General features: G+C 42.6%; 1 protein-coding gene and 1 long non-coding RNA gene across 9 annotated transcripts in view; one reads left to right on the top strand and one right to left on the bottom strand.

The window, feature by feature from the left end:
* The window catches only part of LOC311445082, a 59,337-nt gene extending 38,597 nt beyond the window's left edge, over positions 1-20,740 (top strand). Inside the window, exons 1-3 of one of the 4 annotated variants that reach the window (XR_014698190.1) lie at positions 13,190-15,707; positions 15,812-15,905; positions 20,716-20,740. This is a non-coding gene — a long non-coding RNA (uncharacterized lncRNA). Of the gene's footprint in view, positions 1-13,189; positions 15,708-15,811; positions 16,266-20,715 lie in introns of those variants that run through there. The other 3 variants (XR_014698192.1, XR_014698191.1, XR_014698193.1) reach the window with 3 other exon arrangements.
* On the bottom strand, positions 1,836-21,790 carry TMEM114 (transmembrane protein 114). 5 transcript variants are annotated; one of them, XR_014698187.1, is made up of 6 exons: positions 21,567-21,790; positions 20,877-20,957; positions 10,815-10,952; positions 7,265-7,504; positions 4,526-4,575; positions 1,836-1,895 (listed from the first exon to the last, which is right to left on the bottom strand). XR_014698187.1 is itself a non-coding variant. In XM_084536785.1 (5 exons), exons 1-4 carry the CDS (start codon positions 21,748-21,750, stop codon positions 7,272-7,274), a joined length of 636 nt encoding a protein of 211 aa, XP_084392911.1. In that variant the 5' UTR covers positions 21,751-21,790; the 3' UTR covers positions 4,340-4,575; positions 7,265-7,271. The 5 variants fall into 5 exon arrangements, 2 of the variants coding, with proteins under 2 accessions (XP_084392911.1, XP_084392912.1); XR_014698188.1 differs by lacking the exon at positions 1,836-1,895 and adding an exon at positions 2,961-3,238; XR_014698189.1 differs by lacking the exon at positions 1,836-1,895 and adding an exon at positions 3,492-3,635.
* Positions 21,791-21,854: the final 64 nt, after the last annotated feature.

Below are 21,854 nucleotides of genomic sequence, written 5' to 3'. Positions count from 1 at the left end.
AGGGAACCCCGGGCAGACTCTGAAGGGCAGGTTTGTGCTCAGGAGAGGCTTGGGAGCCGGTGCTTGATTTTTCTTTTGGTTAGTTGTTCTGGAAGGAGACTTTGTTCACACAGTAACTGGTGTAACAGCCACCTGGCTAACTACCCCAAACAAATCCTAGTTTCACGAAGCAATCATGTCTTTGTACACTCATGTGGCAAGCAAGTGTTCAAACAGTAGGACAATAAAGACATCATGCTGTGCTTTTTTTTGTTAATCAGACCATTCAGAAAAGCTGTTGCTCCTCTGCTGCTTTATTGACACCAAGTGCTGCTAACAGGTTCATCTGTGGCAAGCCACAGAAGTCAGGCAGAGCAGTTCCCTGTAAGACATGGGCAGTGGTGGTGGTTCTCCTACTCATTACCTCGGTGACAGCCAGTTCAACCCCTCTGCTACTGCATGCCTCCAGACCAGCGTGTGACTGGGGGCTGACTGATGTGAGTTGTTTTTTTTATATTGTGCCTTGTTCAGCAAAAATCAACTCACAGTTATGAGTCCTGCCACCTGGGTTTTTGCATAAATTCCAGTGGCAACCTAAGCAATGAATGCCGGGACGTGAGGTGATCCTGTAAGTGCGGTTTGAATCTAGAAGAAAGGCTTGTGAACGTCTTAATTTGTGTTGGCTGAGAGCACCCTGAGGCACTTTCTTCCTTCCTTTGTTTTCATGAAATACTGCATTATTTGTGAGTTTGAGAAGGAAAAAATTTATGCTGCACGCTGTATCAAAACAATTTCTTTTTTGTCTCTTCATTGAATGAAACAGGCCTAGTCCTCTCAGTTCCATCTTACAGAGAAATATTCCATTTTATTAGAAGTACTGAGGACCAAATCAAGGCCCTGTCACATGGGATGTAACGGACAGGAAGCTTCCAAGTCTGCTGGCTCCAGCTGTTGCCTCACTTGTAATGTATTGCCTTTCTAAACAGAAAGGCAGGTAGCTCAGAAGACTTGTTATTGCAAGTCCAGCAAAGTTTGTTGTTTCTGTGGATTCTTGCCTGACAGTTATAAAATTATTTTTGTGTGTTTTCTTGCATAATTAAATGCTTCACTGCATAATACTAGTCAAGTGGGAGCTGTGGCAATAAAAGGTTTATGATGCCAAAGGGCTTTCACAGCGGTGATGCAGCCAACTCCAACAGGCTGTAGAAAAGAGACTCCTCCACAGTGCAGTTCAGTTCAGTCTCTCTGTATGCTGCAGGCATTACAGGCAACGTTAGCTTATAAATATTTGAGGAGCCCAGGTTGGATGGAGAAATATGCCAGCTCCTCCAGCAGCCAGATGCGTTGTCCAGAAGCATCAGCCATTAGCAAGTGCTGTTCGGCTATTGGCAGACAAATCCATTTCGACACCTAGGGAGCACTACACTGGGAGAGTCCCAGCCTTCCATGACAAGTGTTTGCCTTGTCCCTGGCAAAAATGAAAACAGTAAAATAATGAGCCAAAAGCTCTTCAGGGAGCTGCCTGCCATCCTTCCAACCCCAAGCAAGGAGTCTTCAAGCTAGCTTTGAAATGAGTGATAGAAGCAAATTCCCTCAAGGACTAAGACGCTGCTTTTTAACACTTCACTGTTCATCAGCTCTGGTCAGCTCCAGATTAAACCCATTAACTTAAACCACCAGGGGAATAGGATCAGGCTGTAGAGGTGGTGTGCTGAAATAAATGCATTTTAATTCTCAAGACTGTTGTGAGATGACTTGAGAATATAAATACAGCTGTGACAGCTTGGCTGATACACAGAGATACACAGATACTCATTACCTGATGAAAACTTGTGTGTTTACAGTCTCATATTCCCTCTTCTCTGATGGTTTTAGAAGTAGCAGCTTCAGCACCTTGTCCTCACTGGTGATGGCACCTGAAAGCTTCCAGTAAGATCAGACAGATGTTTTTTCTTAGGTGATAGATTGGGAAACTAGGTTGCATGTCACAGGAGATTTCAATCTGTCAATGCTGCTTCAGTTTCAGTGTGGTGTGACATTGCATTTCTCTTCCTTTCCATTGAGTACCTGAGTCCATATAACTGCAGACTGCTAGCTAACTGCTTTCCATGGAGGAGCCATCCCAAAATAGTGTTCATCCCACATATAAGTCTACCAACCTGATCCTGCACCACTGTTAAGAACAGGAGATGTTCTGCCTTTGTACTTTGGCCTGGAAAAATTACAGATGTTTCCAAGTAGTCTACAAGGAAATATGTTCATAGATCAGGAGTGGACAATGCCACCACAGTCCCCAAGAAAGGAAGATCTGATCTAATCTAATAGAGGTGGAAAGTTAGAGTTCATCTCTTCTACTTTGTTATTGCACAAAGTTCGATGCTTTGGTGAATCTCACTGAAGTTGCTCATCTTGTGCTCAGAATAGAATTGACTGATTTTTGGTGGGGAAAAAAAAAAAAAAAAAAAAAAAAAAAAAACTGTTGTCATTGAGAGAGGGTTAAGAACTGAAGAGCTACAGAAAACCATAGCATTCTGTTTCCTGAACAACCTCATTTACATTTCCTATACCAGTCCTGAAATCTGTCTGGTTCAGTTGTTCAATCCTTAGTCAGTCCATCATATTCAGGAAATGAGCCATGATATAAAGGTATTTATTTTTCTCTTATAATTTATATTCCCAGGTATTCATTTTGATTGAGTTTAATAATTTCAACATTTGTGACAAATAAACTAAACCCAATACCATTGCTCTATTTCCTAAGAGTAAAAACAGTTAAAATTGTTTGCTTTTTATTTTTTATTAAAAAAAAAAAAAAGTTAACAGTACATTTTCCATCCCCTGACATTTTAACTTTAGGTGGCCAGCAGCTGGGATATGTGTCCAGATGCAGTGAGTTACTGTCTTGGATACAGCAGTTCCTAGGTGGGATTCTGTAGGCTTTAAAATAGAGCAGCTACAGCCTCGTGAATGTGGCAGTCTCCTCTTCTCTTCAAACCATACCAAAAGTAGCATGTATGGAAATGAACCATTTCTTTCCAAATACAGCCAACTGCTCAGTGTTGTCACAAGATGTCAGCAGAGACTGCTGCTTCTGTGCAAATCCGTGTAAAACACTAAAAGGTCTCAACTCAGCATTCAAAGTCTGCTTGCTAGCATTACATACGTGTCACCAACTTGGGATGTGACCCAGTGGTGGATACTGCCACTGCTGATGTCCATCCAGAGACTGAATGTGACAGTAGCGTTACTGCTGAAAGTGCTGGCAAAAGGGGGGAAACATTTGAAGGCCCAGTTAGGGTTAAAACTGACTTGTAGAAAGTACAAGAAAGTTACTACAGTAAGACAGCTCTATAATGTTTCAGTAAAAGTAAAAAGATGATGTTTTGTTTTTGTTTATGTTTTGTTTTGTTTTTAACCTAACTATAACGTATTTTAGTAGCTAAAGACCTATAACCCAAAAGAAGGATGGCTAAAGCCTGTGGGTTGAACTGGCCTTCGGGGTGGTGTTGCCTGGCCTCCAAGAACATCTGCCCAGCGCCTGCGGTTGCGGAGCTAATGACTGTGCCTGCTGAGCAAACAAACGGGGAGCACTGGGGCACAGGGGAGACTCTGGAGCACGGCTATGCCAGTTCCAGGGAGAGTTGAGGCAACTTCATCTGTTAATAGGAGACATGTTTTTTACTGGTATATACTGGGACACTGTTTCACTCAGAGAAATTTGTAAACTGAAGCAGAGAAAAGGGAAATCAAGACTTCTGAAGTAGAAATGCTGCTCTATGGCACCCAGCTCAGGAACAGACCCAGACTCCCTGTGGTTGCATGTCTGCATTATATTCACCGGCCTTTCCTCTAAAGCTCTTACAAGTCTTAAGTTTTTCTACCCCCATGGATTTCTGTGACCTTTCCTATCCTAATCTGCCATCCTTTGAGGGAGCCCGTGCATGGCTAGCATTGGCCAGTAGCTCTGTGCACTCTATCAGTTCAAATTACTGCTCTGCTCTGCTCAGTATAATGTTTATTTTTCTTCACTTTAAATGTGGCCAATTACCTATGAGTTTGCAGTTCACCAGGAGGTACTGGGAGCAGTCAAGTCTCTTTGTTTCACTAGTGCGTTTTGGAAAAATACAGCAAAGAACTGGGTATCATGTAAATATTAGTTTCATTATAAGTAGGAGGCTGATAAGATCACTTGGATTGAATTACATAAAGTCTTTTCAAGGATGTTTTCTCTTTCTAGTATAATATTTCAAATTGTTTAAAGCTATTGTTTTCTATTATTTCTATCTAGTTTTGTTGACTGTTCAAAACAATCTTTGTATTCAGAAGAACTTTCAAAAAAAAATCAGGGGCTATGCAAGTATAGGAGCCAAAATTACTCTTTATTACCATTGTGCCAGATATTGCAGGAAGTCAGAATGAGAAATTCAGGAAAGCCATGGAAATGTGAATTGCTCTAATTGAATAACAGATTCATTGGCTTTCTAATTAGGTTTGATCACTTGAGTACTGTATATCGTAGCTGCGTAAGTATCTTATAAATACCTACCACATGTGACACAGGTACTTCAAAAGCATCACATAAACTGTAGAATAGATCTGCAGAAAAAGATAAAGAAAAATATATGTACATCTTAGTTATTCCATGTCTTCATAAATAATTCCCAGCTCTGGGTTGTCATTTTATTTAATTTTACACCATTCAAAACCACTGTTATATAACATCTGCAATAAACACTGAAAAATAACTCAGATGGTATGTTACTATTACAGCTTACTGTAATGTCTGACTAACATCATATAATTGTACTATGTTAGATAACTTCACCAGCACCAAAATATAGAAGTGTTACACTTTACATAATTCACTTAAAGAGCAATTCAGGTGGAATTTTGGCTACAAAGGATTTTTTCTTATCCTCCTTATAGCGTTGATTTGGTATGCTTTAACTTGTCAAATGACTCCATTACACTGCCCCAACGCAAGGCAACATGGAAAATACGTGAAAACCCATGTGGGAGCAACCGAGAATTACAAATTGTACTGGCTGTTAACAGGACTTCTACGTCTTGCTCCATTCAGGACTTCTAATCTCACTTCATTCTGATGGCACGTCTGCCACCCAAGGTCTTAGGCTGGGATTTGGAAACCTCTGGTTCTGCTTGAGCATGGGCAGTGTTTGTGCCTCAGTTCCCCATTCACAGCAGCGTTGTAATGTTTTCCTTTCCTTTTACCTGCAAAGCTCACTGCTGTTTTTCGTGAAGTGCTTGGTACTGTGGGACTAAGCTCAGTAAATGTGCAATCTTTAAAAAAAGACAACGATCAAATCGTTCTGATGTTTAACAAAGGTAGGTAGATGATGCCCTTTGCGCTGCTGGAGGAAGCACAAGGGACTTGCCCAATGGCAGCGTGCCTTCCTGTGTCACGGTCTGGAGCTGCTGTAATATGCTGAAGTTGTCCGTAACAGAACAGAAAGGTAGCAGGGCAGTTTTACACTTTCAGGTCTTTATGTCAGGCCACAGTAGTCAGGAAAAATTTCCTGAATAACTTCAGAGGGCATGAAAGTAAATTTTCACTTAAGTGCAATTGCCCAGAGGTAAAATAAATGAAAACTAAATTGCTTGGCCCTTCAGATAAAATTCAGGCATCCTGTGTGCTCAGTTTTACTCAGCAGTTTTGGGCACAGGTTAAACATACTGTAGCACAAAGCAGCATGTTAGTGTTTTCATGAGAAAGAAGCATCAAATTTGCGAAGTAACAATTGGGAAATCTATTAGATATGTCTTCTGAGTTACCAGATTGGAAAAGCAGCTTGTAATGAGCTGAAGGGGGTAAGTACGTAGCCCAAAGCATATGATAGATTGGGGCTGGCTGCAGTGGTTAATTAAAACATCCAGAAAAGCAGCTGTAGCTTCTCTGAGAGTAGTACACACCCCGTTATATTGCCCTTGAGACATAGTCAGGGCTGTCTGGAGGGTAACGAGTATTGAGTCATTCACAGTATCTAGGCCTTACATCCTTTCATTTCTTCACAGCACCAAAACTCATTTCTAGAAAATCATAGAATAATTTCAGTTGGAAAAGACCTTCAAGATCACCAAGTCCAACTGTCAACCTGACTTACAGAGTCCCATCATTAAGCCATTTCTACAACAATTATTCTCATGTATTATTCCTATACTAACCCTAATCAATCTTTTCCACACTTCAAAGAATGTGAGGATGACATGGAGCTTTCTGCCTGGCAAGTGTCAAAGCCTGAATGTCCGCCCAGCATCACTTTTATACTGCTGTCCTCCATTTAACTATTTATTAAAGGCTGGAGTTGTTAGGACTTTCTGTTCCTGTGGCCCCTTTCCCCCAGGGTTATCCAGTGGCATTATGCCACAAGCATTGGGGGATTTTTACCATAAGAGTAATGATTCTTAAAAAGATGGCATGATGATGTGTTTCTCCTTAGTCACTAGACATAGCTGACATAGAGTAGGCTTCTGGGGTTCTCTGATCTCTCAAATGATCATTTTTGCGTGTTGTCACAGCAGTAGTGTGGTTGTGGTAGAGGAGCCAGGAGGGCCTCTTTGGGGAGATGCTATGGAAAAGAAAGATCCTATAAATGTGGGAAGTGGACACTAGACTAGATATCCTAGCCATGCCATGGTGTTGGAGATTATCACTGAATTTCTCCAGATTCTCTGAAGTTCTTATTCTGGACATTTACATTTGATTTTGCTTTGTGCAACAAAGCCGTATGGAGTGTGCAGTATGAATGGAGGATTCTTAGCCCCCACACTCTCTGCCTGGCTTCAGGTATACAGACATCATATTTCGTATATGGTAGAGGCTGCCAATGTGCCTGGAATTCTGGGCATACCCATTAGGAGTCTCAGAGGAGAAATCAGAAGCTAAGTGGACCGTGCAGCCTGGCCTGCAGGGTACTCTGAGGGACAACAGATGGGGAAGCAGAAAGACAACAGAAAGCCAGAAATTTGTCTTGTTCTAAGCAATGAATGTTGATGTCGTATGAGCTACCAGCTGAAATTATTTTAAAAACACTAACAATGAAGCATACTTTCTTCTAAAGCTACAAAGCTTTCCTTATTGACAACACTAAAAATGTTTTACTGATTTATCAGAATTTTTGTATTTTGTAGATAATTTTGAGGAGAGTTTATGGCAGCTGGCAAGATACTTAGTCACAGCCTTGCCATTTTTATTACCCCCAGTGACCACACAGACCAAGCAATCCACATTTCTGTGCTCTGCCAGGTTCTGTTGTTGCAATGATACCTGCTGTTCATAGCGCCTGTTCACGCCGCCGTTTCAGGCCCACGACTCTCGCTGCCAGGAGGAATACAGCCCCAGTGAGCACTTCTGTGACAAACGAGATCCATACTAGGGCCAGAGACCAGCCAAACCTGATGTCAATTTCTACCAGGACATCCTTACTCCTCAGGAGGCAGACAGCTTCTTCAAAGGCAGCAGCTGAATATGCGATGTAGACACAAATCCCTGTAAGCGTAACAAGAGCTGGGAAAGAAAAACACATTCAGTTAATCAGGATCCACTGCAGAAAGTAAAAATACCTGCACTTTGGGCTTCCTTGCCATTCCTTTCTATCTACCTAGGCCAGATTACCATTTAGCCTCTGATTACTTCCCCAGTTGTGTCAAAGCTGTTTTTTAGGGAAGGGTGAGAGAAAAAGTATTATTTTTCTATATATTGAGTTTCTCGTGTTCAATACTGAATCAAAATGTGTAGCAACAAGCCTTCTGCAATAGAAATCTAGTCATGTCTTTTACGGGTACCTCATGCATCTCCGACTTCATTGTACGTTATAACACATCCTAATTTCTCATTGCTGTGCATCATGTACAGTTGTTTACGCAAGAAAGCCCATGGCAAGAGGTTCTTGCATTTCAGGTCAGTGACCTGAATTTAGGCTGGTTTTGAATGTTGACTCTCAAGCAAGAAGCCAGATGTTTCCAGAATGAAAGGATTGTACTGAATCTAGCAAACTTGGGGAACTGTACATCTAGCACAAGCACGTGCTAAATCCTGGGATTATCATCTGTTCACTCAAAGGACATGTACAAACTTCAGACTTCATTCAGTGGCAAGAAAGAAGACAGAGGAAGGCCCATAATTTGAGGACTGTGGTCTAGGAGAAGTGGGAGTCACTGGAACATTTGTTGGAAAAGACGGTGTCTTATCTGATTCTGAGGGATACAAAAATCAGTTGGGCTTTTATCACAGTGTAAGTCTAGATGTGATTATGGTTTTGCCAGAAAGACAAGTTTTAGTAGAGGCAGACTAAGACAGAAGATAATTGGGTTATCCAACAGTCAAAATTCATACTCATGTTCTTGATTTTAGCCATACTTTTATGTCTGTGCCTTGTTCTAGGCCTCTGCAAGAGGAAAAAAAACAAACAAACAAACAAACAAAAAACTTTTCTATACTTCTTGTGAGCTGAAATGGAAATAGTGACTGCTTCATTGAAGTAACTGCATTTAAAAAAAAAAAAAAAAAAAAAGTGGAACCAAATACTATGTCTTGGGATGTGGAACATATCAGTTCTGCTATTTTCCCAAATAATCACATTTCTAGAATTACAACCTAAAATACTTCCTTCTGGCAGGACAGAACTATCTAATCAATATCAAGCTTCATGAACTGGAATATCGTATAGACCTGTTACATACATCAAGCCTCAGTGCAGCTGAAAGAGCCAAACAGTACTGCCTGAGTAGGAGGCTCTGGTCTCGTGTCAGTCTGTACACGCTGACCTCAGAAACAACACTAGCTGCAGGTTCAGAACGAATTGTAGCCACCCTTCCCCAGTAATGTCTTTGTGTTTCCTTTCCCTCTCTGCAACCCTGTGTGTCTTAGAAAGGCAGAGTACTCCACTCCTCAATAGGATAATCGTGCTTTGCACTTCACAGCTTTTCATCTTTCACTTACTATTTAGGGTAGTTTTCAAATAGCCTAAGCCTTTTTAGTGAGTTCAGCTTTCTGATGTTCTAAGGAAATAGGACATACAGGGTTGTTGGGGTTTTTTTGTTTGTTTGTTTGTTTGTTTTTCAGAATAAAAGCATTATGGGTGGTGGCTGGTCTTTGTAAGAACTTCAGACTGAAAGGTTCAGTCAAGACTTTGAGACAGCAGCACATTTATTTCCAAGAATCTCTTCTCACTCTCTTCTTAAAAACAGGATTATAGGAGCAGGTGATGTGGACCAATACTGACGATCCCCTTTTCTGTGGGAGAAAATTTCTATTGCAAGTACCTCACAAAACACTACTGAATATATCTTTGGGGGAGAAAAATGGAGATGAGTTTAAACCCAGTTATCCTACTTCGACATAATGTTTTTTGTTTTAATTCATAAATGACTTTTTAAAATGCAGAGGTTGTGGTTACAGCAAAAATAATGATGAAATGAACCCCACAAAACTTAAAAGAATCTGATGAGCTTCAAACTGAAATGTTACACCAACTAAAACAGCTCTTTGGGGGCTCCTTCCATAAGAATTTCAAAACATGGGATTTCAGTTTAGTAATCTGAACGGGGGCAATAAAAACAATGGAGCTTTCATCCCCTGCAAAAGTCTGGTTGTAAAGAAGTTGGTAACCAGGCCACTACTACATGAAGACATGGGCAGAAGGGCCAGGAACAGGTGAGTAACAAACAGGTGGTTCAGGTGGCAGCAGTGTTTGGGTGCATTTCACTGGATTTTGGGTGAACTGCAGTAATTGCACTTATCTTCCATGTGAACAGTGCTGCTGTTCTCAGTCCAGCTACCAACAGGAAAGGAGGAAGGGGTTTATTTAGGGGTAACTTCAATGAGCAGCGCTGTTCGGGATCCTTGTCGGCCCAATGCGGGCTGAGGGAGACTCTGGTCTCACTCACATTTGGACTGGGGATCAGAACCCAGCTCTGCACTGGTGCAGACACAGCCCTGGTCCACAAGGATTAAAGAGGAACTCTGGTGTTACCATAGAGCAAAAATAATGAAATATATATAAAATCATCATATTTTTCAAACAATATGCTGTACAACTGGCGATTGTGACGAATCAGAAAATTCTTCTGTGACATGCTCCCTACAGCACCTTCCTTGAGGAGCACAAACCTCTTCAGTCAGTGTTGCACTTTAAGCATGTGACTGATGGGCAAATAACCCTCAGCGTCTTCCCTGTACGGTGTTTGGCCTTCTCACAAGCCACTGAAGTCCTAGAACCTGCTGCTGTGACCTGAAGCTGCCTGTGGCAAGCTGTGCTGGGGTGGTGCAACGAGCTGAAGGCTTTGTGCCCCAACAGTTAGGAGACAACACTCCAGCTCAGAACTAGCAGTAAAGCCAACCCAGGAATACCAAGCAAAACCCTCTTCAGGAACTCTATTCAAACTCCTTTGAAAATACATCATTTAATTTGTAGGTATAAGGTGTGTGCCAGCCTATCAAACCCTGTGCTCTACTAATACCAAAATCACATCTCCATAACTTCAGATTTCAGACCTCACCTGTGAAGACTCCAAGCATTGTGCTGTGAAGGTATTTAATCTTTTTTGTCAATGGACAGAGCAGTCATATGTTCAGGGTGTGACTTGCTCCATGTGGATGTATGGTTGTGTGTGCTCACAGCCACTCCTGGCTCTGTGGGGCAGCTTTTCTACTCCAGAGCCCTGTCAGGAGCTGCACAGACACCAAGTGAATGAGCAGCAGCATTATTCTGAAAGCGAAGTCTTGCTTCACCTTTTCCTCTGGAAGGTAAAGTGATGTTTCCCAGATATAATCTCTTATTATCTAAAAGCATTAAGCCAGGAGTTTGATATAGTACCTCCAAAAAGAAAAAGCAGACCCGTCATTAGAAGCAGTAGGTAGGCCCTGGCAAGAATACTGATGAATCCAGTCATTCCTCCAAAAATCATCAATATCAGGCTGAGGGGCATCAGGATGACAAATGTCCCATGCATGTCTGAAGAAAAATGGAGAATGTTAGTATCATAATGTTTTACTGTGGTGTCACTGGATAATTAATAATTAATAACTTGTAATCAATCATTATTGAGAGCAGGGCCCCTAATCAGGATGAAAGCCTTTTTCTGTGCAGCACGAACAAGGAGCTGACCTATCTCTGGGGTTCTCGGTTTAAGTAGGCAGGACAAATACACGATATGGAGAAAAAGGCATCACTCAGAGGGAGCCCTTTACAGACTGTGCTTCAGAGACTGTGACGATAAAGGATACATCTACGTGGACATGTTTAAGCAATAAATCTGTTTCCAGGTATTAAACCTAGCTGGCTAGCAGGTGATGCATTGCATCTGGTAGTCACTAGCAACCTTAATAAAAAGCAGTCAGGTTATCTAAATCATACCTATCATAGTGAGTGGCATTGTTCTGTTTGGCTGGTGAAGTCTAGCAGATGCTTTGCTTAAACGCTTTCTTTTCTGTCACACCCTCTGCTGATCTACCAAACTGTTGACCTTTTCCTCTGTTGCAGCAGAACAAGAAGTAGAGGCAAATTTCCCTACCCAGCTCTCATTCTGTGTCTGTCATTGTTTTCTACAGCAGCTTCACTAAGGACATTAGCCTCTGCTGGTTTATTTCCTCCTATGCTAAATGTTTTACATTAGTCCTTATTGATCCCTATAACGTTTGAATAGCTGTGTAAACAGAGGGTTGCTATGTATTTTTCATATCATGCTGTTTTTCCATCATAAACCATCTTTGTCTCATTCTCTCTCATGCAATCTATTCACAGTGTTCAACCCTACCTTTCCTAGAATAATAACAAAAAATCAAGTAAATGCAATTTCCAGCACCCTCTTACTTTATACCTGAATAGAGAAAATTTACTGAGAAAGGAAACCTACATTCCATTTTCTGAGGGGTTCTGGGCTTCAGTGACTTACTTAATTTCACAGATAAATAACAATGCAACATTAGCTAGTTCCCAAGGAAAATGAGTCAGAAGATCAGAGTTTGTGTGTAATCAGATCATTTTTTTTAAGTGTCCGTAATTCCTGCTTAAGTGGAGGTACACCACTTGTCACTGGGTAAGAAGCCAGCTTATCCTCTTCAGTATAATTGTAATGATTGCACACAGTCAGGGATCAACTTGTGTTGCTTCTGTGCTTGTTCTTTCAATTAGTTAGTTCAGTCTGTGTCTTTGGAGCTGTGACTCGTGAGTGATGCTCAGAACTGCAACACCCACTTGACTTTGATAATTAGGTAAAGATTTGTTATTACCTCATTAATATAGGTATTTGTTCCTCCTTACCTTCTGTATAAAGAAGAATCTGCAAATTGCCCTTCAGCTTTACTCGGAGAAAATTTATGAATGGGAGTAACTTATTCATCTTATTCCTCATTTGTACTACTGTAAAGTCACTGAAGCGAGTTGGAGAATGTCTGTGTAAACAAAACTGAATCTGCTCTAAGGCTAATTAAAAAATGTAACTTGGTTCAGTTCTAGAACAAAGCTGCTCTTTCAGTCATCTTGATGGTGCCTTGTAATGTGTCAAGGACTTAGCTGTTTAGCTCTTAATGGTTGAAGCATCCTCTCAAATATTCCCAGTGAGTTAACGAAACATATTGAGGCAAAGTACTAGATTACTCTGATCAAACATAGCAAGGTGGTTTTTTTTGTTGTTGGTTGATTGGTGGTTGTTGTTGTTTTATGTAAGAAAGTCCTGGTAGTTTTGGTCATTATTTGTTGTAGCTTGGACTTTCCTTGGACCTGATGAGTGGAGAAAAGGAAAAATCTCAAGCAAATGTGATAAAAAAAGAGCAAACTGCCTCAGCTAGAAGATGCACCAAGCAATAGAGATAAATGAAAAGATGACTCAAGGGAAGCCAGAAATAAAACTATAACAAAAGCAAGAAAGATAGCATTCAGTTTTACAATGAACTGGCAATGAAATATTGTGACCTACTAGAAAGCTTGGATTCTCTTTGGAAAGCATGATGTGAGTTCTAGTTACTCTGGTGTTCTGGAGACCCCGAGTTATGCTCAGGGAGACATTGGAAGGCTCGGAAGAGCCAGCATGGGAACAGGGCAGACACCTCATTTCTTGAGTGGAATGTGGTCTTAAGACATAAGTAGTCGTTTTGTGTCGTACATGACATGCTCCCAAGGAAAAATGTTGCACATGACAGTTTTGGGAGGTCACCCTTTTGTTCCTCCATTTCCTTTCATTTATGCTGGAATTAGTTTCTGGTATTAAATGAGCCCGACGTAGCCCTCCATTGGTATCAGTTGATGTCCAGGAAGCAGGAATTCAGCATTCTGTGCAGAAGGGAGCTCTTTCTCTCTTTGCTTCTAAGTCTGGGGATAGTGCCTGGCCTTTCCTTCAGCAAAGCTGGCCCATGGCTGATGTTGATGACTGGGAAACACAAACCTGCAGGAGTTCTCAGGTGCTAAGTTTCAAATCAGCATTCAGCTCACTGCGTATCAATCAGAATGCCAAAGCTGTTGGCAAAAGGAGGAATAGGCACAGAACTTGGCCCAGGAGTTTTACATAGTAAGAGTGGTTGTCAGGCACACAATGCAATGTGACATGACAGAACAGAGGTTTGGTACACAACTGAGTTCTCATTTTCTACAGAGGCAGCAGGAACAGGCTCGTCTTCTGCCCTGGTTGTGCTTCCTGAGGGTATTAGGCCTGATTTTGATCTTCCACCTTCCTGATATCTATGTGTCCTCTTGGCTTTAGTAATACTAGTCTTGTGGGTAAGAGGTGAGAAGGGGTTGGAGGAAGGAAAGCTGATGCAATTAACATTAAAAAGTATGAATAGTGCAACTGTCCCTAGGCCTGGCTTTGGTGGGAGGGTAGCCACGTCAACACGCTCACCACAGGGCCTGTGCTTTGTCACATCCCTCACCAGTCCCTCACCGCTACCAAACCACTCCTCAGGACAGAAGTGCTGACAGCTGCTCGTTCTTTGACTTTCCTTTCCACCGTGTGATTTCAGCTTCTGCAGCTGGGACTGTAACCTTAGCTAGGACAAGTGCAGACAATCAGGCCCTGAGTGTCTTTTCTTTTGAACCAAAGGGAGAACAAAGCCATACCCCAGACTGTTATTCTGGGGAGTGTCATAAACTGCATTACTGATCTGTGACAACTGCATGCAACATCAGAATAAAGATTTTTAGGCCCTCTGCAGTGAAGGTATGTATGTTTTAGGGATATATCAGGTGAAACCCCACACATCCCACTTAACAGCCTTTTCCTAAATACAGCTGGGATCATTGTTTCTCATGAATCACCTGTGGCTGTTTTAAAATCAAATATTTAATGGGCTGCATTTGGCTAAACAGGACTTCTATCACCTTGAGTGTTCTAGTTCAATACCTAATACCCATTTGTGCTTCTTCTGTGTAATCTGCAACTGCCTGGAAAACTTATTCTAAGATGCTGCCATGGAAACCACTCAGGAATTTGAATTCATGCCATCTGGCATATGATATTATGCCATTATATGCCTTGATTAGAGGGACAGAATTAGTTTATAGAAGGACATGACTTAAAATATCTTTACTGTATTTCTGCCTTCAATAATTACCTGGAAGAGAAGTTCAAACACAAACTTTGCAAACTTTTCTGTTTAGGTTGTGTTGAAATACACATTTCTGTTATGTATTATGCATATAACTCTTTATTTTGATAAGATCAGTATTGAAAAAACAATTATTTTGCACAACAGGTACGTGTACTTCCCATAAAGTAGATCTGTTTTCCACATTGATTTCTCAATAATGCCCGAGTTCCCTGTCAGTCTAGCCCAGAAGATTCAATCCTGAAACAAACTAACATATAAAAAGTACTTCGCTTGCTGTGTCTTCATGCGGTTTTACATCAGCTAGCCAAAGCTGCTTTACTCGAGCTGTGACCAAATGCCTCTAAGAGTGCTGTCCACACGCAGCATGCATCTAGATCTGTGCTTGGCAGACATTTCTAAATTACCATCTGACACCGTTGGTGATGAGCAGTTTGTAACAGATACCTCTGGGACGAGGTACAGGAATTGAACGGTATCGGAGCTAACCAACAGCAGGTCTAGCAGCTTTGTTAATCGTCTCCTGTTAACCTGATGGAGCTTTGTTGCTGCAAACTAACTTTGGATTTGTTTGCACAGCTTATAATATAGCAAGGAGCCTCTAGAAATCTGCAACAGTCATCTCATCAGAAATAATCCAAATGGCAGCAGCTCAGAAGAGCCTTATTAGGGACCTGTTTGCCTTCCCCAGCAGTAACTAACCAGCCCCTCAGAAGGAGCTGCACAGAAGCCTGCAGCTCCAGCAGAACGCTGGCAGGAGCAACAGCCAGCAGGGCTGCCTTGGAAAGGTTTGGCAGGGGGGATGAAGTGGTGCACTCAGAAAGCCTGACCTGGTCAAAAGGAAGGAAGGAAACAACCTGAAGAAACAAGCAATAGAAAAGAACTGCTGTCTGTGGCTGGATGTAAGGCTTCTGGGCTAGAACCCCAGGGACTCAAGGGCCTGGATTCCCTCCTGTTCAGCAGAGAAAAGGTGGTGGTGGAGGAGAGCTGACAGCTTAGGGTGGCCCAGGATAATTGGCTAGGCTCTGGACTTTGGGTTGGCGGTGTCTGCTCTGTGCTCTTCTCTGCTAACAAATCTTTGAACTGAACTGGAAGACAAAGTGAAGACAGTAGAAATATAATGATGCTGACCTGATGGGAAGCTTCAATGCCAGGAATGGATGGAATGGTAAGCATAAGCAGTGCAACACGGTTCAAATTCTATTGCTATGATAGCAATGATATAGGAAAATGAGAACATTCATCTGAAATTGTCACTCTCTGTTATTTCAGATTTCTGTACATATTTACTATAATATCTACTGTGAGGACTGGAGCCCCTCTGAAGAACCACTGCACTGGTGCTCAGAAACAACGATCTGTTTGGGTATACATCTGCCATATCAGTGAAGACAGAAATTCTGTGTACTGCACTTGGGGCTTATTTCACATGGCCCCTACACTGGCTTTTGATGGGTAGTCCAACCATAGCTGTTCTTTTTGATAAGTTGAAACCAAAAAGAAAAATTGCAGAGAACTGTAAATTCACCAGGTAATATGCAATGGCAGCCAAACAAATGGTCATTCCAGGATAGCACCATGAGTACAATCATTTAACTCAGTACAAATGAAGCAGGACTATTAAGAGGGGGGAGAAGAGTGAAAGCAGTTGGTTAGTGACTGTTACAGGGTCTGCATGCTGGGAGGAAATCCAGTCTTATTAAAGTAATTCTGTTGAGGAAGAAACTGAGGCAACTGTTACATTAAAACGGAGGTCTTTAGGAACTGACTCTACTGCGAAGCTTGTTTCTCTCCAGGAAGCGCCAGTTCCCTGCAGGAAGCACTAACTTGTCTGCAGCCTCATGGGTCCAAGTAAATTAATGACTTTAAAAAATAATAATAATACACTGGGGAGAATAATTTCAGCAGTTGTGGATGGGCAGCTGCACACTCCCATCTTGGTTTTACATGCATTTTCTTTCAGTTGCGTATAAGTGGAAGCCACAGACGTTACCTGACCATCCCAGGACAGCTCAGGAAGAAAATAGTACTAAATAAAGGGGAAAACCAGGTAGCCATCAGTAATTAACAGTTCCTGTAGCGTTATTTTTGTACCACTGGCTCCAGCTCTGCAGTGTAAATGGGCCCCAACACCAGCTATTGGTGCAAAGTTAAGAGATTTTAAGAGGAATTAAGCATTTGGTAATTTTGCATCTGCTTCCATCTTTGGACCAAAATGGCCTCTTTTAAGTTTTGGCCAAGTAACACATTATGGATATTGCTTTGATGTGCCAAAAGAAAAAAAAAAAAAAAAGGAAGGAAAGAAAGAAAGAAAGGTTCTGTGGTTCTGTGACACTTTGGTTTTCAACAAGGCAGGGGGAGTCAACACACATAAATCACCACGATTTAACAAATTCCACCATGCTCTGGAAAAACATTTGCGACAGCTTTCTGGGATCAGCAAATCATATTGCATGTGGTTCAGAATGTAGCTGGAAGTAATTGGTATGCTACCAGGCAGGGGTCACTCTCCAACCACAACTGAGACACATAGGAACAGGTTTTCTGAGCTTCCAAAAAGTCAAGTTCACAGAAGGGTCTTGCCAAGACACTTCAGTACCTAGCTGACACATTACTGATTTTCTTTTGACAGCTTAACTGTCCTACAAGAAGTACTCAAACCCAGCCTGGAGTACTGATTAATTCTGATTTAAAAAAATATATATATTTACAAAATTGTCCATTTTGCTCAGATTACACTGGTGCACCTTTATTTAAATTTATACTGGCAATTACTACTTAAATGACAATACCGAGTTTGGTAAGTTAAAAATATTTGTATTACAAAAACTCCCAAGAGTAACCTTTTCCCACTGAAAGCTTTTTTTTTCCCCCTTTTTTTTTTTGATAAAATCATTTTACAGCAACTCTTGGGGAAAACTTTTCAGTTGATTAAATCCTGCCACTCCTTCCCTCTCTCTGTATGTGATCCTCAACATCTTAGATGTGATTTTGAATGTTACCTGCTGGTAACAGTGGAAGCTTTGGCTTCTGTCAGGTTTTGCTGAAAGGATTACCTCTGACATCTGGGATGGGGTAACAGTCATCCTGGCTCAGCATCATTTGGAGAGGGAAAGCACTAGGAAGATTCGAGCAGTTCTGCTAAACACAGGCATGGTTCAGGTCTTTCAGACATGCAGAACCTGCTGCAGCCTGAGCTGCTGTTGTGAAAATCCATGTTAGAAAGTGCCCAGAAATGCAATAAAGAGGTTTTTCAGTTTCTGTACAAAATTGATGGGCTTCCATTACACCAAATTAGCAGAGCAGATCCAGAAAAAAGAAATAATGTTAATTTTATGTTATGAAAGCATAGAGGAATTTCCCTCAGAAAGATACCTTTTCATGGTATTTCATAAAGTCCCGTATGGAGCAGAGGAAAATAAACACCTCTGGCAAAAATGCATTTTATAAATGCAGAAAATTCAAAAAAGCTCCTGGCAGGTAGTCAAGTCATATCTTTCTTTGGATGGTGGCTGATGTTTTCAACAAATAGACTCATCCCATAATGTAATCTGTAGTGGGAAAACATTTTATACATTGTAGGTTTGGGGAGGGGGGGTGTATGTCATATGTTCAGCTGGAGGGAGTGGTAGGAAAAGCAGTGGAAGGTTAATGTCCAGGGGAAGGCATGCTTGTGGCTAATCTGTTAGAGAAATTGCTCGGGGGTGCTCTAGTGATGTGAAAATCCATCATACTCTCGGGGTTAACAAGACTGAGGCTGACTGCCTGAGCGATGCTGCTGGTAGCACAGAACTTTAATTTGTACGCCCAATTGTTCTAATTTGTCAGGAGCTCCCTCTGAAGCATGCAGTAAGCCTCAAAGGAAACTGCTGGGAATGAATAGGGGAGGGATTGGAAATGTGGAGGGAGGCAATGTGCAGGCTTTTCATTCCCTAACAAAGGGTTCATCTTCAGGCAGTGACCAGCACGTCAGCTGCCACTTAGACTCAGCTCTATGCACACGGGCACAGACCTTCCCTCATCTTTTTGGCTCTTGTGTCTAGTTAAGATGTGCCAGGAAGAGCACGGGAACACTGAAGAAAGCAGAATGGGATTCCTGATGTGTGACTTAAGTGCCCGCACTAAGAGACAGCCCTTTACAGATTTTTAAGGAATAAAAGGCAAGAAATGTGCCTGATGTTACCAGAGCTGCTGAAAGGCAGTCTGCCAATCAAACAGGGAGAGATACGGGTGTACAGCAAGACAGGATGAGACTAATTCTGTGTGAATGTGACTCATGCTGACACCGGCACAGGCACGCAAAGGAAAAAAATGCATTTAAAGCTGTGTAGTTAGCCTGTTTGCCCCTTGTAGCAACACATGAAGAAATTACCTTAACTACACTGGAATCAAGAACGTGGGAATTGTCCTCTGAAATTCTAGTTAAAATTTACTCTAGGTCAAGGTTAGCTGAAATATGATTCAGTGACCACCGGCAGAAAATACCTAAGGAAGAAATACGAAGCTCAGTACTTAACAAATCTAGATGACCCTTAGAAATACCTGTTGTTCCTAGAAGTACAGCTGCTATTGCTGTGGTCTGTAGCCTAACTGCATTGAAACTGCCCATCTAAAATATCAAAAACTTCACTCTGTAACACGTTCTAATCAAACCTCACAGGTTCTTCTAACTAAAGTGTCCTTAATTCCTTACCTCCTGATTTTTAGGCATATTACACCTGCTTATAAGAAAATACACGAGTGTCTTTGCAGCCTGTGGTCTTTGCCCAAGAACCTAAGAATAGTATTTAATGTGAGAGACAAACTTTCTCTGAGGCTTTGAAGAGTCTGTAAACACAGTTATGAATCCATTCTTTTCCCATTCATTATTTTTTTACACTTTATGACTACCAAAGACGTCCTTTGTTTCCAAGCCAACATCATTTTTGTATCAAAAAGAGCTCCATAATAGTCTTTGATTCTGTTTTGGCAGAATTCAGCTTCCATCAAAGAGCTGTAATCTAAAATTTCCTTGTCTGAGAAGAATTACAGATGTAGCATTTGCAAATATGAACACAATTTTTGAAGTGCCAATAATTTTGTCCTAAAATTTTAGACAACCTCCAACTTGCTAGTTGAGGTACCCACACTTAAAATGAGATCAGTGTGGTTAGGTTCAGTGAACTATTAAATAATAGTAAAAATTATATTACTTTGGGGTAAATTAGCCGGAGAGGATTACATGATCCAGCAGACAGTCATTCTCAGTTACCTGCACAGTTTTCACCAACATCAAGCAGCGGAGGTCCTGCGTCTTCCTATGCAAGGAAGATGACAGCAATGGGACTTTTACACTGGGAAGCACAGAGAACAACCTGTGCTGGTAGGCTTAAGCCTGTTGATCCGCCAGTCCCACAGTTTCAGCAGCCCACGGGGGTCGTGCTGCTGCTTTAACTTCGCAGCCACTGCTGCAGCACAGCTGCGATAGCACCGTAGCCTTTCTTTGCCATGTTTAGCTCTGTCTGGAGATGCTGCTCCGAGAGACTAAAGACACTCTAAGCCTCTCGGAAGGGCTGCTCGGGGAGATGGATGGATTTGGGGGAGAGAATACAGCTTTAAGGCACAGGACAAAAGCATATATTCTGCTTGTATGGGGAAAACAAACAGGGTCAGAGAGGAGAGGTAAATAAAATAAAAGGGCCCACATACAAACTCTTGTATGAACAGTATCATGCTAAAGATGATGCAAATAAGCTAATTCGTCTTTTATGAGAAGCCCAAAAGCATTTGAAAGTGTTTAGTATGGACTGTCGGAAAACATGCTGATACTGACAAGTGAATCTAAAGGCAAGGAATACCAGCATGTGTAATTAGAAACTTCAGGCAAGCTTTTTGAACACGATGTTCTTCATTGAGTTTGAACACTTTTAGTTACCGGTTTGTTTTATTAAGTTCCTGCATACTCATTATTTTTTCAGTGCAAAGGATCCCAATGACAGGGTAGATAAGTATCTGTCTTAAACAGCAATTTAACTGTCTGCTTAAGGGATTAAACTATTTGGGAGGGGTATTTTGAACACTCTCGCTGTTTAGCTTAAGCAATCAGGTACCTTCCTGAGCCATGCCAGACAGAAACATCTTGCTTCCCTGGAAAAAACTAGCGGAACTTGACCTGAAATAAATGCTTCCATCAACAGAAGTCACACTAAAGGATGCCACGCAGTGACAGCTCTGGCACTGAAGCAGCCAAAGCACCTGCCTGAAGAGTTCCCCTCCGAATCAGAACCAGGACCGTGTAAGTGGCTCAGAAGGGAGGGAAGGGTGGATGGCAGCACAGAAATAACACGGCGTTACTCACATAAAAGCTGTCTGTGCGAGGCGGTGATGTTTGCATTCCCATGCCAGAAGGGGTTGATCAAAGGGTAGCATTTGTTCCTAACTGATAAAGAAGGGGAAAAAGAAAAAAGCAAAGGACAAAAATGAAATATAGCAATATATTCTCTTCCTTTTGTGTGTGTGTGTGCATACAATATATACGCTATCTTCTCCTTTGCAAACAGTTGTTCCTAGCAGGGAAGCAGAGGAGGGGATTTTCAGCGCTCCACCAAAGTAATGTCCTTCTCGTCTACGATGCCCATCGGTTACTCCACACTCCTAACGGTGGAGTCAAACCCCAGATTAACCCCAGTGCTACAGCAACACGCCCCGCATGCAGTGAAGCTAAATGGGCAAAACCCTGCAACATCCACGTGTGGCTGTGGGGTCCTTCGTAACAGCGCCAACCATTGGGGTCCCATCCCGGGCAGTCACCTGCCCTTCTGCTGGACGGGGCTGCAGCAATGGGGTTGGGGCTGGGGTTGGGGTTATTGCAGCGCGCACCAAGCGCTGCGGTACTCGGGAGACCCAGGGCAGTGCCCGGAGCCCCCGCAGCCGGCACCCCCTGGCGATGCTGGGGGAGAGGGGCGGGGCCTCCGAGTGCCACGCCCCCCTCAAACCCCGCCCCCCTTGTTCAAGCCCCGCCCCCTCCCGCCGGCCCCGCCCCACTCACGCCGGCAGGTCCGCCAGAGCCCCGAGTGTGAGCTGAGCGCCGCCGTGCCGTTGGCGGCCGCCTCCAGGCGCGAGGCGTCGATGATGTACCAGAAGTCGGTGGCCATGGCCACGGCCAGCAGCACGAAGCTCGAGGCCCCCGCCAGCGCCAGCACCAGCGGCAGCGCGCCCAGCCCGCCCCGCATCGCGCCACGGCGCGCGGGCAGCCCGGCACGCCCCGCCCACCGCCCCGCCGGGGACACGCCCCCTCCTCGAGGCCACGCCCACCGCCCGGGCCACGCCCCCGCCG

The sequence above is a fragment of the Aythya ferina genome, assembly GCF_964211825.1.
Source record: "Aythya ferina genome assembly, chromosome: 15".
In the NCBI taxonomy this organism is placed as follows: Eukaryota; Metazoa; Chordata; class Aves; order Anseriformes; family Anatidae; genus Aythya; species Aythya ferina.
This window is presented reverse-complemented; position numbering and strand designations above follow the sequence as displayed.